We start from the raw sequence: 16,120 nt of genomic DNA, 5'->3' as shown, positions 1-16,120 counted from the left end.
CATTAATTGTCGCTGGTGAGAGTCCAAATGTGTAATTTGTGTGTTTGAATAATTTTATTTTCAAAATTTGATCTATTTTTTGATAAAAAGGTAGACTTGGCCCGCAAAATTTGATATAAATTGATTTATAGCATTAATGCGAAAAATTAATGCGATCTTCACTTTAATTTTTTAATGTGAAAAATATTTACGCTTTAGGTAAATTTAAACTTATTTTTGCAGGCCAAGTCCACTTCTTTATCAATAAATCGAAAAACCCCAAATATTAAGTGACTCAAAGACACAAATAACATATTTGGATGCTCACAAGCGACAATTAATGTGAATCACATTAAAATTTTAATGTGCAAGTGTGATAACGCCGTAAGTGTACCAAATTTCGGCCAGCTTGTAATTTCGGACACTAATTTTGTTCCTAATACTTCCAAGAAATTTTAGTTTTTGCATACGCTGGAAATTAAACAATGCAAAAAGGCAAAAAATGTCTCTTCTGTAAACAAAATGATGTGTAAAAGACTTTGGAGGAATTCCTAATTGGCAAGGATGTATGAGAATCAAGGTGTCCGAAATATCACCTATGTCAATATTTTTATTCATTTTGAAATGATTGAACTATTTACAAGTTTCCAAGCAACACTCCTCAAAAAGAAGTAACAAAAAAATCAATTTGTAACTAAAATATTATATTTCCAACTTAAGACTTTGGCGCTTCCATGGAATTATGCCGAAATTTAGTACACTTACAATATATGGTTTAAAAATTTCACTCACATTTTTAATAATGTAAGGTAAAGTGCCCTAGACTCGACCGGTGGTCAATATTTGAATGTTTTAATAGTGATTATTTATGTATTATTATTATTTATGGATTATTTACGTATTTATTTATGGAATAATTGACCTATAAATGTTAAATCATAAGCAAAATATTAAAATGACTCTACCGGTCGAATTGAGGAACCGGTCGACTTGGGTGCACTTTACCTTATATAACTAAAACCTGTTTTATTCGTCTTTGAATCTAATTTAAAGAAGAGGACCCAAAACTATTGGTTACATAGTTCTAACTCTAAGACCAAATTAATCAGAGCAATTAAACAAAATTGAGTGCTGATTAAGGAAAAGTAGGGCTACATTGAATACGCTATTATTGTATGTTTCCAAAGGAAGTTGGACCACTTAACCGTAATTTAATTTAGGTCCACATTTGTTTTGTATGTATTTTAATTTCATTACGGTAAAGGCCACCTTCCTTTACAAATACGCGAAAAAACAGCATTTTCAATGTAGCCCCACTTGCCTTATTATCTATTCATTTCGGCGAGTTTTATGAAAACCAGAGCAATTGACAAAACTATTTATCTCATACAACATACCATTTGCCCTTAATCCGAGACACCTTCATTCTTCTGAACACAAACAGAAACGAGTTAAAATTTAATCAAGTTTTCCTATTAAATTTGACTTCTAAATTTAAATATAAATTCAATTAACAGAGGTGAATTTAAAGGATCTCGTGGAATCGTGTATTCTATAGAGGACATCACAAGTTCACAAAACTATCACTAGGGGTGCTAATGCTGAAAACAGCAAATTTGTAATATTTAATTTAAATAAAATCGTGTAGCAATGGGATTAAAAGGGGGTTTGCTAAATTAGAAGGTCAAAAATTAGCATTTTCCATAATTTTTTTAATTTTATTATTTTTTTTATGAACGATAAAGTTCCTTGGAATTATTTGCAACATGTTTTACATATTGAAAGGGCTTAAATAATAAAAAAAAAACATAAATATTACAAAATCGCAAACTTTGAGTAGGTCACTGAAGCGCTCTGGTACAGCAGTCCCTAATTGGTGGAATATCTCAGGCTTATAATGCTCGTCTCAAATAAAGGAGTAACTCATTCCTATTTTTGTGGTGAAAGGTTTCTCGGGTTTCGCAATGCAATTTTAAGCTTCTCGAGTTTCACGATGCAAACACTGGCTTAATCGTGCTTCACAGTGCAATTTTGAGTTTTTTGGATTTCGCAATGCAAAAACGGATTTGCTCGGATTTTGCAATGCGATTTGTAGGTTTCTCGGGTTTCACGATACAAAATCTGGGTTTCTCGTGCTTCACAATGCAATTTTTGAGTTTCTTGGGTTTCGCGATGCAAAAATAGGATTTCTCGGGTCGTATAACGATGCAAAAACTTGGTTTCTTGAGTTTCGCAATGCAAAAATTAGGTTGCTATGATATTTCGCAATCTAAAAATTGGGTTACTTCTGTTTCGCAATGCAATTTTTGAGTTTCTCAGCTTCCGTGATGCAAACAAACACCGAGTTTCTCGTGCTTCACAATGTAATTTTGAGATTCTTCGGTTTCGCAATGCAAGAATTGGATTTTCCGGGTTTCACGTTGCAAAAACTTGTTTTTTTGGCTTTCGCAATGCAAACCTTGGGGTGCTTGGATTTCGCTTAAATTACCTTTCAGTTGTTGTTACCTTTCAGTTGTTTCAGTTCAAACCTGCTCTGCAACCCTTGACTTTTGTTTCTCAATCTTCGAAAATACTTTGAACTGATTTCAGAAATTTTTGTGGTATAATCTTAGATTATTAGATCTTAGAGTATAATCTTAGATTAGATCTTAGATAATCTTAGAATCTTAGCAATAAAAACGATATTTTTCACCTGGTAATTCAGGAAGCCCCCTTAACTCTTTTGCATCTTTTGGTACCCAAAGGATAATTTGGATATTCTAGGAAAAAACAAATTTTTTGGACTTAGAATCCATAAAAATCCAATTCTTGTGGATGATTTATAAACTGTAATGATGTCCAAGTCTAGGATATTATTTCCAAGAGCCTGATTAATTTCTGAGCTAAGACATTTTTGATCAAAGAATCGCGAAATTGATTCGCTGGATATGCTACGGTCCGGAATAGTCAAGGCGCGTGCGTCTGATATTGCTGGTGTATTCGTATTTTAAAGCAGTAAAAAAAACTTGGCCCACCGAACTTACCTGATCTTCTTAATTTAAAGCGATAACATACTTCATTCACTTTTCTGAAAATTCTTATCAAGTTTGCATACAAACCGAATATATTTTGAAAGAATCACTAGGTTTTTTCTTAGTTTTTCAGATTGTTCTCTTAAATCCTTAAATAGCCTTTTAATCGCGGAAACTGCTGCATGTGATGCCAGTCATTCCTTATGAAAATTTTTATTTGAGAAAAGAACAAGTGTTGCTGAAGATAAGAGACTCGTAAAAGTTACCATAATCCAGAAATTTGCCCCAAAAATTTCAAACCTAAAAAGATTCTCAATCAAAAGATAAAACTAGGACTCGGTTTGCAGATCGAACATTCATGAACCTCCATGACCGTATATTTTCGAGAATATTGCAAGTTAATTGCGTTTAGCTAAAAGAATCAATTTTCATGATACATTACCTAATATCTCGACTATCAATTAAATAATTTAAGTGATTTTGTATTATTACATTCCGCAACCTTGACTAGCATTTGTTACTCAACATTAAAAATCTCAATTATTTTAAACAGATTTAGGCTTAGGGTAAGTGTGCCAAATTCCGGCCAGCTTGCAATTTCGGACACCTTTTTTGTTCTTCGAATTTCCATGAACTTTTAGATTTTACGTACTCTAGAGATTATACAATGCAAAGGAATAACAAAAAATGTAGCTTCGACAAACGAGATTACGTAAAAAAGATATTGGAAGAATTTCCGAAAGGCAAGGAACTATGAGAATGAAGGCGGCCGAAATAGGGCACCAAAGCTATGTCTACATTTTTATTTATTTTAAAATGTATTAAGAATGATTTTAGAGTAAATAAAGATGGTAAACTCTTTACAAGTTTCCAAGCAACACTCTTTAAGAAGAAAGAATAAAAAAATCAATTTGAATTTAAAATATTACATTTCAAACTTAAGACTTTGACGCTTGCATGCAACTATGCCGAAATTTGGCACACTTTCCCTATTACTAGTTTTTGTGAGCTTTTTCCTAAAATTCACAGAGAATCTCGGCCCACAAGTATCTGGCAGCAGGGCGAGCTGACATCCTCTGCTCTAGGCCTTTATAGGAGTCGTGGAAAAAATGGATCTCATACGGGACTTCTTCATCACATTGCTCCAGCATGTCCTTCACGGCACTTTCAGAGCCTTATCAGTCGCATTTTATTGGCTGATGAACCCTACTGCACGATTTTCCTCAATTCACTCCTGTCTCAGCTCAATTGGGCATTTTCGGAGTTTATCCTGCTGCTGCAGGAGATCCAGACAGCCAATAGGCGAACTGATCAGCATCAGGGTATTGACTCCAGGCAGCTCAAGATCTGCTCAATGTGCTTCGAACTTACTGTATCTCTGATGCGAGCTCTAGAAATGATCATTACCATTGCTCCGGGCATTTTTCAGGATCCCACACGACCTAACAGCGACTTGCTTTTAGGACGGGTTTGTCAACTAGCCAGTCAAGTACTATCACGAGTAACTACCCCTCCTGGATGCTTTCAGTATGTTCTCGATCTGTGTCTGCCAGATCTGAGTAGTGTAACACATTTTGCGATAATTTCGGCTGTTCTGGGAATTCTACTGGCTCTCATGAAGGACGAAGTCGAGGAGGAAGATTTTGTTGTGAGCAAGATACCTAGAGTATCTCGGTGTTTGCTAATTGAGCCGAGTTTTCAGAGTATTACTCTGGAATTTGCCCTGGGCGATGTAAAGGTTCCACCCGTGATACCTCCTCCGACTCAGGCAGTTCAAACAGATAATGGTGTGGATAGTTCAGCCCAGAGTCCTGAACCATTCCATCAAGATCCGCCAATTTTGAGCTTCAATTTGGCTGATTGTGAGTTTGATTGTTTTTCTGGGATCTACTGGCAGATCTCATTGGATATTTTCTTGCAGATCCTACACATATAACTGCTGAGGAAATACTGAAGGTCAAGCAAATGATCAGAGTTTTGCAGAAACGCCAGACAATGATGTCTGAAGTGACTATACTCTCTGAAGATTCTCTCTGTTCAATTTGCTACGCCAAAGCCATCTCTTGTGAATTTCTCCCGTGCCAACATCAATCATGCGGGTAAGAATTATTTTATTTATGTGAAATCCTTAATAATCTCGACTTAAATGCCTCTGATCTGGCTCAAACTTTGACAAAATGTTTTTCTCAACTCTCAGATCGCGAATATTTGAGTGGCTTAAAACTTTCGTCCGTTCGTCCGTCCGGTTTTCTAAATTCAATAACTTCGAATTTAAAGAGATGTCGACTTACGGTTTTTGCTAATGATTTGGATGAAAAAGTTAACTTGGTGCGATGACCTTACAGCCCTTTTTGGTTTTTTCAATGGCCTAAACTTCTTCCTCTTAGAATCAGGTGTAAGTTTTAGTACGTTATAGCTAGACATTACAGGTTTCGTTTAGAAAAATTGGACCCCTCTGGACCCCATTAATCAAGAGTCGATTTTTTCCTCAAAACAGCCATGACTTCGCTTTTAATTATCAAAAAATGACGATGAATAAAAGGAATAAAAGTGAAAATGAATAAAAGACTATATAACGACCACAAAGGGTGCTACAATTAAAAAATAAATAAATATAGGGTAAAATGTACCAAATTTCGGCCAGGTTGCAATTTCGGCTACAGTAGACTCTCGCTCAATCGAGCGAGAAATTTTGTTTATAATTTTCACGTTTAATTATGAAGGGGTTCGAACCCGGGACACTTGCATCATAGAGCGAGTGCTCTACCACTTGACCCATTGAGGTCCGTAGGGCCGTAAGGTCCCAAGGTCCGTAAGGCCGGCTTCAGACTAGAGGTTTAGCCCAGTTCCCGAATTTTTCAAAATCTTTAAACTGCGCGCAATTTTATTGCTTTTTGAAAGCCTAATAGGTAATTTGTCCTTATTACTCCAATTTTAAGTTAAATTTTTCCAAAAAATTGAAATTGATAAAAAAATTAGAGTAGTTAAGCCATATAGCTAAACCTTAGGTCTGAAGCCCGTATAACAGAACATATATTTTCACTCTATTCAATGTCTTCACCTTAATCAAAATCACGATGTTTTTAATAACTCGAAATCACGTTGTAGGATTTTTTTTTCCTTTTTTGGAAAAGTTTTGAAGGTTATTTAAACAATTGGCTCATATAAAAAAATATCCTTTGAATCATTCCTCATAACGGTTTTCAAGTTCATAGGTTAAAAAACTTTCAGAGGGCGTATTTTTCAAACGAATGGGGTCGTGTCTGGGTTCAATCAATTTGTTAGCACTAGCCTTTTCACAACGATTAAACCCTTCTTGGGTATTTGAAGTGACATCATAGAAGTCTCTCATAGCGGGGCCAATTTCTAAAGAGCGTTCCTAGAGGTCATGGATTTTCATATTGAGCTTTAGTTAATGTTGAACCATAGGTCGATGTTATAGGGAATATATAGTTAGGATGAACGCTGAACTGAGAGTTTTGGAGAAACTTCTGGCGGCCGATTTCATAAATGGCTTCAGTCCTTATAGATTCCCTGAACGGATCTAAAACAAATTGCATTACTCCGATTACTCTAAAGTTATTTTTCGCCTTATACGCGATCTTTTGACTATTCCTAGCGATAAATTTTAGCTGAAAAAGGAAACGTTTTTAGCATATTTTTGCTGAGCCAATTAGCAAAAATATGTTGATCAAGGTAAGCTTTGGCTTCAAGCTTCAAATCTACAGGCGACAGGCCATATGCCAGAGGGGAGGGTGTTTAGGATATACAATCTAAATCAAGAGTTCAAGTGTTTCGCAAAACTTCGCAAAGCGTGGGGCGCTTTGCGAAGATTCCATAGAAGAACTAGGCATTCCCGAAAGCAGAATTTCTAGACAAGCGGTATTATTTTTTTTTACAGAGGAAAGTGCCCATGCTTCGTACTCCAAGCTTCGTAATGATAATTTTTTTCTTATATTTATGAATAAATGTAACTCCGCAATATATTTTAAAAACTGCGCACTTTCCGCTATTTAAAAAAAAAAGGGTTATGCTGAGTCACATTTATTGAGATATAGAAAAAATTGGTCATTATTACGAAGCTTGGGATCGTTCAAAGCATGGACACTTTTCCCTACAAGAATGGGATTGTCTGTACCATGGCGTGTAGATCCATGCACAGTGAAGCTCACTGGATGCAATTCGAATATTTTTAATGCTAGAAAAATTCCTGATGATTTAAAAGGAGCAATTGCCGCATATTGAGACGCTTTACCCCTCCTTTTTTTCAAAATGTGAATTTTGTAAATTAATCACATTTTTTATCGTTCTAATTGCCAATTTGCCAAGTGGGATGTTTTAGAATTTAATAATGAAATAAGAAAATAAAAGATCTCAAGAATTACTACTTTTTAGAACATTTGAAATTCCTAGGACCAACGCTAAGGGCCCCTCAACGAAAACCGTATTTTTTATCAGTTTATCCTGATCTTAGACCCTTAGACCTATAGACATTTTGGTTTAAATACGAAAAATCGGTCTGCCACCTAAAATCCTTATTTTATCTGCATGCATTCTGAATTGTCTCATTTTAGAAATCTCACCTACAAAAAGCCGATCTAGGCTTATTATTATTTCTTTATCAGGAATGAAATTTGATATGAGATTCGTTTCTCTTCCAGAAATTGCATCGTGCAGCATTTACTCAGCAATAAACTCTGTTTCTACTGCAAAACACCAATTTCATGCGTAAAGTCCTTCGATGGAACCATTCTGTATGAGAATACCCTTATATCTCTATCTTCTGATGATAGTACTGAGTACTTTCCATCTTGAATATCTAAGCTGTGTGTTCAATCTTTAACACTGCCAGAAATATTTTTCGCGTGTGTACTTTTTTTTATAAAAAATATGAATTTTTGCCTCAAAAAATTCTAGTCAATTTGTCTCTAGTGAAATTTATATTTGCAAAATTTTGTGAGTGTTTTAGCTATTTAGTCAATGTTGATATTTGAGAATTTTAGCATTCCAAAGCCAATTGTAAGATTACGATTTATAATTGCTATCAGCACAAAATCACCAGCAACTGTCCAATGTCAAAATTAGTGGCGCAGCCAAAAGTGAGATAACAGGTGACCTTAGATGAAGTTATCCCGTTTTATGCTGCTATTTTTGGCACAAGACTGTATTTTAAAATAAAAAAATTGTTGCACAAAATGAGAGGTTTTTCTTTGAAGGAAATTTGCAGAAATAACACTTTTTTTTATTTACATATTATACTTTTTTTGTTTATCAACCCCCTTTTCTCTGAAATAATCCCAAATGATCTTAAGTTTGTGGACTTTATTGAATTTCTTACTATATCTCTCCGACTATGCAACGGTGTCGGCGCATTTGACTACAGTTGTTGAAGGTGGCAGAGGACCAACGAGAGATTTATTTTACTTTAGCAATCGGTATGCAGAGGTTCCTACTCAGTGTACTTGGGGGCTGGACTCTCGGTCTTGGAGTAGTCTCGGATGGGAGAGTAGAACTGCAAAAGGGGTTTATTTCAAAAGAACCATCTTGGGAATTTGCCCCTAGAGCCCCTTGAAATCTTACCTTATATTGCTTGTTGGAGTACTCCTGCCATGGCTCAGGGTTGCCGGATCGGTTCCATGACACATCGGGATTACGGGTGGCTAGACGCAGAGTGTAGAAGAGGGCACCAGCCATTCCCAGTCCCGTGCACACGTACAGGGGGATCAACTGCAAGTCCGGAAGGTGAAGCAAATTAACATTTTCATTGTTATGACGTAATAGGATTTAGAGGGTATTTTGGGGTGATATTTCAATATAAAATCAGCAAATTTCTTTATTATCCTATTGTACTTACAGCAGGGTGCTTCTTCAGGGTAGAAGGGGACATTCCTTGCATCACCATCCTGGAGAATTTTTTGGTTTTTCCACGCACAGAAAACTTTTCACTTTATTTTCTCTGAAGTGTGGCTGACTTATCTTCTTTTTCCGCGAGATGTCGCCACCATCCAAGCTGTCACATTTGAAAAGTAACAGAAAACCAAAAATCCTCACCAAAAAAAAATCAAAAAACCAAAAATTGTTAATTGATCTATCGATCTATTGTTGCCATTGTTGCAATTCTTGAAACTTTTACATATTCCATTAGCTCTCCTCCCATACATTATGTAAATATCTCATCAATTTTCCTTATGCCATTTCCTAAACGCACTAAAAAGCACATCCGGATGTGATTTCTTGAGTTCACGATTATTTCCTGGCTATTTATTATTTTATTTATAATAATTAAATAGAATTCCTACTTCGTATTAATATAAATAATTCATGTAAATGTGGCTCTGACAGACCTCTTATGCATTTACTATTGAGTTAGTGACGAATTATTATTTTTTTTCTTGCAATACAATTATTCTTTTCTACACATATGTCGATGTTGTATGTCCAGATCCGGTTCCTGAAGCCGTCGAGACCCACTTGAATTTATCCACTGCCGGGATGTCATGATGGTAGAAATTACACTCCACCTTATTCATACACGCCTTCCCAAATCGACACAATTTCGGATGATAGAACGTGCACAGAGTATTGCTGCATTTTGGATAGAATTTGCAAAGTGGCGGCAATAAATTCTGCGTGATCATCTTGTAGTTGTGCACAGGAACTACATGGGAAGCTGCCAAAAAAGAAAATAAAACACAAAAAAAAACTTCCAAGTTAGCAGACAGGGTTAATTCTTCTCCGTGGTCAGTTAGTGATTGACCAGCAGATACAAGGAGATTTGTGATATCTTCAGCAAAAAAAAAAAAACAAAAATGCGCTTTCATTGATAAGGCACAAAAATAATGCAAAATTCCCCTGATTATTTGCTATATATATGTATGTACATACCTAGAGGCGGAGCCGCTGAGATAACCGGTGTATGAGAGAAATTGCAATCCAAACGTGAACAAGTGAGATCAAACTTACACTTGGGATGCAAGTACAGGCACATGTCGCCAAATTTGCAATTGGGAAACGACTTGCAGGGAGTCGAGGGATGAATGAATTCACATGTATCGCCTTTGGTGCAATTGGGAAAGTACTTGCATCGCTCTTTTGGCTTTCCCGTTGCCTGAGGCACCGTGACTGAACTCAACACTGCAAGAGAAAATTTATTGATAACATCAAAAATACTCCTGGTGATAAGAAATCATATGTTGGGCCTTAGTTTTCTTTTAAATAAAATCGTTTTGCTTCAAATCAATGATATCAAACGAATTAGGGGAAAGTACTCTCCCTTCGAACGTTCATTCCTTCGAATAATTTGAATTTTCTTTTATTTTCCTAAGAGACTTACACAAAATTATCTTGCAATTATCAATAATTGATGATAATCTAACTAATATTTAATAGAAATGGGTAAGTCTCTTAAGGAAACTAGAAGAAAATTCACATTATTCGAAGGCATGAACGTTCGAAGGGAGAGTACTTTCCCCTATAGCTGTTTTGAGGAAAGTAATATACCTAATGCAGAATTGAATTGTCTAAGGTCTATCAATATCAAATCCTTCCGATAAAATCAGTATCATTATAGTGATGCTATTCCAATAAAAACTGAATATGTTTTTTTTAGTACTTTTCTGTTCTCAAGAGCTTCTGTCTTGTCGACTTTTCTCTGTATTGGTTCATGTCACGACTGCATGGTGGCTGTAGAATACGATAGGCACTGGGGAAAACAGTCGAGACAGGAACCAAAGAAAAATCGATTATGCAGAAGTACTTGATAACAGTAAAAAAAATATTTTCATTTTTCATTAGAATAGAACCAGAAGGAAGGGAGACAAGAGTAAAATTAGCAGCAAATGATTTTCTTGCACATTAATTTGAAAAAAAAAAACTAAAAATATTTAAACAAGACAATAACAAATTTCAATAAATAGAGAGGGAAGTGTTTACTCCGAATAGTTGTTTCCTCATCCTTCTAAGGCAAACTTCTGCATAATAGAATTTTCTTTATATTGGTTCCTCTCATGACTACTTGGTGGTTTTAGAACACGACAAGCCTTGGGGAAAGCATTCAAGACAAGAAACAATTAACCGAATTATGAGAAAAATATTTTTGTTGTTCCCCGGAGAAACAAGTGACCGTTACTAAGACCTGAGGTTCTTTAAACAATCACTAAAGACTGTCTAGAGACGCCAGGAGACAACTCAAACAGGATCAGCGGAAAATGAAGTTACTAGAATCACTCGCAGGATAGGAAATTATTCCAAACTATTTAGAATAATTGGGCACTCAATGGGTCAAGTGATAGAGCAACGCTCTATGAAACAACTGTTCCGGGTCCCGGGTTCGAATCCCCTTTTAAGTGACCAGGAATCTTTCTGGCTTTAAAGGTGTTCGGATTGCAATTAGTGAGCTTCACTGAACTTGATTTCACGGAACAAGGACCTGACAATCTCATCCCGTATAAGAAAAAATAAAAATGCGTGTCTAGAAATCCCCTTGCGGGAAGACCTAGTTCCTTCATGAAATGTTGTGCCAGCATTATTATTATTATTTATTTAGAATAATTTTCTCCTCTGACCTGAGCTCTGTTTAAGGCGGAACTCGGACAGACAAAATAATTGACTAAACCTAAGGGTTAAACTATATCTTCAAACTTATACAAGTTCCAGAAGGTTGCGAAAACCTAAATTATAACAAGCATAATTGCCGCGAGCTATCAAAATCTAATAAGGTAGGATAGGGCAGATAAATTAACTTGTGATTAATGCCCATCGCACAATAACTTTTGTTTGTAAACATGTTTTCAAAATTGTCTATGAGAGTGAGCGAGATGACTAGATCTACATTTCATTCACTCTCACTGAAACGTCAAAAATATGTTTACAAAACAAAAGTTATTGTGTGTTGGGCATAAATCTACTTTACATATTTTCAAATTACAAACACCCAAGAGAAACTATTTGGACTTAGATGAAAACATTTAAAAAAGAGGTGGCAAAGCGTCCCAGGCTTTGCGAAATGCTCGAACTCGTGACTTAGATGCTATACCGCAAAAGTACTTTCGCATAATTTATCATTCACCGGTTCTCAACCGATTTGAACCGATTCTTAAATTACTCAAAAAATCGCCCATAATAGTTTTAAAATAGGATTGATTTTCAGATAAAAATTTTTTATCGGTTATAAAGCGGTTCATTACCGATTCAAAACCGATTGGAACCGGTTGAGTTTTATAGGAAATTCCAAGACCTTTCCAACGAACCCAAACATGACCCCATTTGCTTGATAAATGCGCTCTCTAGTGTCTTTTTAACCTTTGACCTTGAAAAACCGTTATTAGGAATGATTCAATAAAGTCGAATAAAGCAGTTGAGTCTCTTCAGTATTGTCGTATAAGGGCGAAATGTTTGCCTGGATAATCTCTAAAACATATCCAAAAAATGAAAAAAAAAAAATCGCACGACGCGTTTTCGAGCAATCCCGAAAAAACATAGTTTTGGAGGGGAAGGGGAGGGATGGGGGGAAATGAGGGGCATGTTAACGATCCTTGGGTCGACTTATGGGGGGGGGGTCCCTCGAAGGTTCCAACTCTCTATCTCTAAACGTTTGGCCTCTAGAGCTGGCGACAGCCGAACGGACAGACGGACAAACAGCATGACGACATTTCTCAGAATTCGTCTGAAACATGAAGATTTGTTGACAAAAGTGGTCTCCGGGGGATGGAAGGTGGAAATTTGAGGGTGTGAAAAAATCGAGGGATTATTATATACTACTCTCTTCGTAGAGTTCGAGCAGTAAAATGTTTAGCAAATGAAGCTTAACTCTTTCGTCTCTTTTGGGACTCTGAGTACCCAAAGCAGCATATGAATATTCAGTGAAAAACAGTGTTTTTTTAATTATTCAGAACTGATAAAAATTCAATTCTTGTGGATAATTACAAACTATAAGGATGTCCAAATGTAAGATATTTTTTGTAGGACCTCAATTAATTCCTGAGCTTAGATATTTTTGATTAAAAAATGGTGAAATTGTCTTGCAGCATATGCTGCGGTCCGGAAAGAGTTAACCCTTTAAGGACGATTGGAACACCGGTGTCCCAAAAAGAAAATAATTTTTCTTGCCTACCTAAAGATATTTTTTTCGTCTATACATAATGTTAAAGTATGAGGTTAAAGGAATCCAGAATATTTTTTGCAAGTCTCTAGCTATTTGCTATTTAATAAATATTTAAGCTCAAAAATGGCGAATTTTTAAATTTTCAAATTCATAATTGATTTTATTTATTTTTTGTACTTCCAATTTTTTTAAAGCAAAACCCTTCTGGCAATAAAAACTACAATACTCATACGAAATATTTTTCATTAAAGCGAAAAATATTGTTCACTGGCATTGTCAGAAAAATATTTAAATTTTTGGGCTATTTTTATCCCTATCGTTTATAGAGGCACAAAATACACCGAATCAGACTCTATTGGACTTTCCAAGGTTAGATGTAATACTTATCATTGATTATGTCTCCCAGTTTAATTTTTATTGTTATCAGTCCGTAAAAAGTGTCTCGTCGTTAAAGGGTTAAGCCATATGGATAAACCTTAAGTCTGAAGTTTGTATAACACTGTTGAATGGGATGCGCAAAGGGGTTTGCAAATAATGAAGAAACTACTCACGTGACGGTAGATTTTCATATTTCTTCGTTTCAATTCGCCTAATTGTGACTGTATGGCCATCACTGTCGGACTTTGAGTTCCTGTCCAGGTCCTTTTCTGGCGTCTTGTTGGATTTCTTTGGAGGAGTCACAGGAGACATGGATTTCTTGGCCTTCTCTGCCTTCTCATTCAAATCAAAGCGAATTGGTGAGCAACGGCTTCTTCTTTTTCGCGGTGGTTCAGATTCAGTGGCTTCTTCTTTCTGTTCTTTCTCCACTGATCTCTTTGCCGAAGGTGGTGCATCAGCCTTCCTAGATCGTTCCTGGGAATCCCTCTTTCTCACTGGAGAGATTTTTTTGATATCTCGACTCCTCGGTTCAACAGACACAATTTTCTTTTCTGTCACACGTTCCTTCAGATTTTTATTTATAGTTTTCTTTTTTAGGGCATTTTCAGCATTGATTCCCTTGAAAATCCCATCGAGAGTCACAACAAATTGTGGTCTCTTTGGATCTTCATCATCACTGACATTGGCTTCTGACGGAGAATCCTCAATTTCCTCACAGGACACTTGAGGGATGTACACAACTCCGGAATCCGGCTCCCGACGATTCACTACAGGCGTGGGAACATATTCATCCTCCCGGGATGAATCGACATTGTTGCCACGGGGCACTTCAATGAGAATATTCGTCTTGGCAGTGAGCTTTCCACTTCTTGTGACTCTCTCCTTCTTCTCCAGATCCTTCCTCATTGCACTCGCTGTGGACTTTTGTGCCTCAGCCATGGCTCTCAGGAGGAGATTCTTGTTGGCTTGTTTGCCTTTAGGCACCACAGGACGCGGTTTGATCTTCACTACACTGCTCACGGACACATCCACGGAATCCTCGTCGAATACTGGCTTTGGAGGGGCTACAATAACCCGGGATCCAATGCGCTGCCTCACAGACTTTACCTCTTTCACGGGACTGACTTTTCGCTCCTTCACTTCACGCTTGTCCCTCTTGACCTTTTCCACGGTTACATCCTGGGTACGTCTGATTTTGGGAGCTTCCTTGGTGGGAATTGCTTCCTTGGCTTTCTCCATTTCACGACGTCGAAAAACCGGGATGTAGATTTCTTTCTCAATCCTCCGATTCGCCGATAAGCTTATGACATTCTTTCCAGGAGGAGCTGTTTCAGCCGTGGACTTTGATCCCAAACGCTCCTTCACTGAACTCCTCTTTGGTGTCAATTCCTTCTCCACAGACTCCTCACTGCTACTGGATCGTCTTCTTGTGGGCAAATCAAAGACAATGGGACTGGGATTGCGATAGGAAGCCTGATTCCGACTAGAGTCCATCACACTTTCTTCTGGCTGTCTGGCATCCGGCAACTCATCGAAATCTTCCCCATCTGCCCTCAAATTGATAAAATCTTCATCCTCAGACTCATCGGACGTGAGATTGTGCAGTTGTCGCTTTGCCTGATAGATCTTCTTTTGAATCTCTTCAAGCTCCAGCAATTCTTTCCGGCGAGTCTGTTCGACAGTATTCTCGGATATTTGTGTGATTGTCGGGATATCAAAGTCATTTTCTGGCGTCCCCTCTCCACTCCTTCCATCCTCTGGTGTCTGCTCGCGCTTCTTCACATTCACTGATGCCTCAGATTGCAGTGTCTTCTTGGCTTTCTGGATCAATTGATTGGCAAAGACATCTGTGATTGATGGGGCTGCCGCAGTTGGAGCTTTTGTAGATTTTTCAGTCGAAGGTTTTGATGAACTATTAGAAGGTTGACTCTTGCCAGGTTTCTTCGTTTTCTTCTCTTTTCGCTTCTCCTTCTTGTGGGGTGTGTCAGAACTATCTGAAGTCTTTCTCTTTGACGACTTTGGGGCCACAGCTTAAATAGAATTATTTTGTCAAACTCTTACCATTCTCCCAAATCTTCCCTTGAACTCACCAGTGGCTGGCAGGGACACTTCCTGGAGTTTCTGCAGTACTTGATGGAGCCAATTGACAAATTCCCCGGTGTTGGAACCCAGGAACAGTGTTAAGTCATCAATCATTTGCTGCTTTGAACGCTTATTTGCCACCATAATCATCACATAATCCGGAAGTTCGTCATCAACATAGCCAGAAGAACTACCTGTACCAAGTTCCAGAAGCTTCGCCTTTACGGCATGCTGGAAAATCAACGGAAAAATAGGAAATTAACGCGAGAAAATCCCCTTCGAGAAGACAATTATAAATATAACCTCAAAATTCAAAGAATAAAAACAATTTTAGCTAGAAAGTAGTGATTTTCCACCAATGCCACTTATAACACTCTATACATCACACTTACCCTCATCTTCTGACCAATTTCTGACCCCAGATTTTCCATTTTTCCCCCCGAAAAATCAATGAAAAGCAAAGCAAATGCAAAAATCTTTCCACTTTTTATTGAAGTTTATAAATTAAACTCACTTTTGTTCCGCAAGAGGGCCATAGCATGCGTTGAGGGGGATTTTATTTGACAGT

General features: G+C 37.1%; 3 protein-coding genes across 3 annotated transcripts in view; 1 reads left to right on the top strand and 2 right to left on the bottom strand.

Annotated features, from left to right (window-relative positions):
- LOC129810321 (E3 ubiquitin-protein ligase RNF123) overlaps positions 1 to 8,186 on the top strand; it is a 16,983-nt gene extending 8,797 nt beyond the window's left edge. Inside the window, exons 4-6 of the mRNA XM_055860713.1 lie at positions 4,020 to 4,852; positions 4,912 to 5,089; positions 7,652 to 8,186. Coding sequence (XP_055716688.1) covers positions 4,020 to 4,852; positions 4,912 to 5,089; positions 7,652 to 7,805 — 1,165 coding nt within the window. The 3' untranslated portion in view covers positions 7,806 to 8,186. The remainder of the gene's footprint in view (positions 1 to 4,019; positions 4,853 to 4,911; positions 5,090 to 7,651) is intronic.
- Positions 8,187 to 8,193: 7 nt separating this feature from the next.
- LOC129810336 (cytochrome c oxidase subunit NDUFA4-like) lies at positions 8,194 to 9,013 on the bottom strand. Its single transcript, XM_055860736.1, has 3 exons — positions 8,845 to 9,013; positions 8,571 to 8,717; positions 8,194 to 8,502 (listed from the first exon to the last, which is right to left on the bottom strand). The coding sequence occupies exons 1-3, from the start codon at positions 8,890 to 8,892 to the stop codon at positions 8,440 to 8,442; spliced, it is 258 nt and encodes an 85-aa protein (XP_055716711.1). The 5' UTR covers positions 8,893 to 9,013; the 3' UTR covers positions 8,194 to 8,439.
- Positions 9,014 to 9,066: 53 nt separating this feature from the next.
- LOC129810323 (zinc finger CCCH domain-containing protein 14) lies at positions 9,067 to 16,067 on the bottom strand. The gene is made up of 5 exons (XM_055860715.1): positions 15,945 to 16,067; positions 15,561 to 15,783; positions 13,644 to 15,500; positions 9,876 to 10,124; positions 9,067 to 9,660 (listed from the first exon to the last, which is right to left on the bottom strand). The coding sequence occupies exons 1-5, from the start codon at positions 15,981 to 15,983 to the stop codon at positions 9,404 to 9,406; spliced, it is 2,625 nt and encodes an 874-aa protein (XP_055716690.1). The 5' UTR covers positions 15,984 to 16,067; the 3' UTR covers positions 9,067 to 9,403.
- Positions 16,068 to 16,120: the final 53 nt, after the last annotated feature.

This window comes from Phlebotomus papatasi, chromosome 1, assembly GCF_024763615.1.
Source record: "Phlebotomus papatasi isolate M1 chromosome 1, Ppap_2.1, whole genome shotgun sequence".
NCBI lineage: Eukaryota > Metazoa > Arthropoda > Insecta > Diptera > Psychodidae > Phlebotomus > Phlebotomus papatasi.
This window is presented reverse-complemented; position numbering and strand designations above follow the sequence as displayed.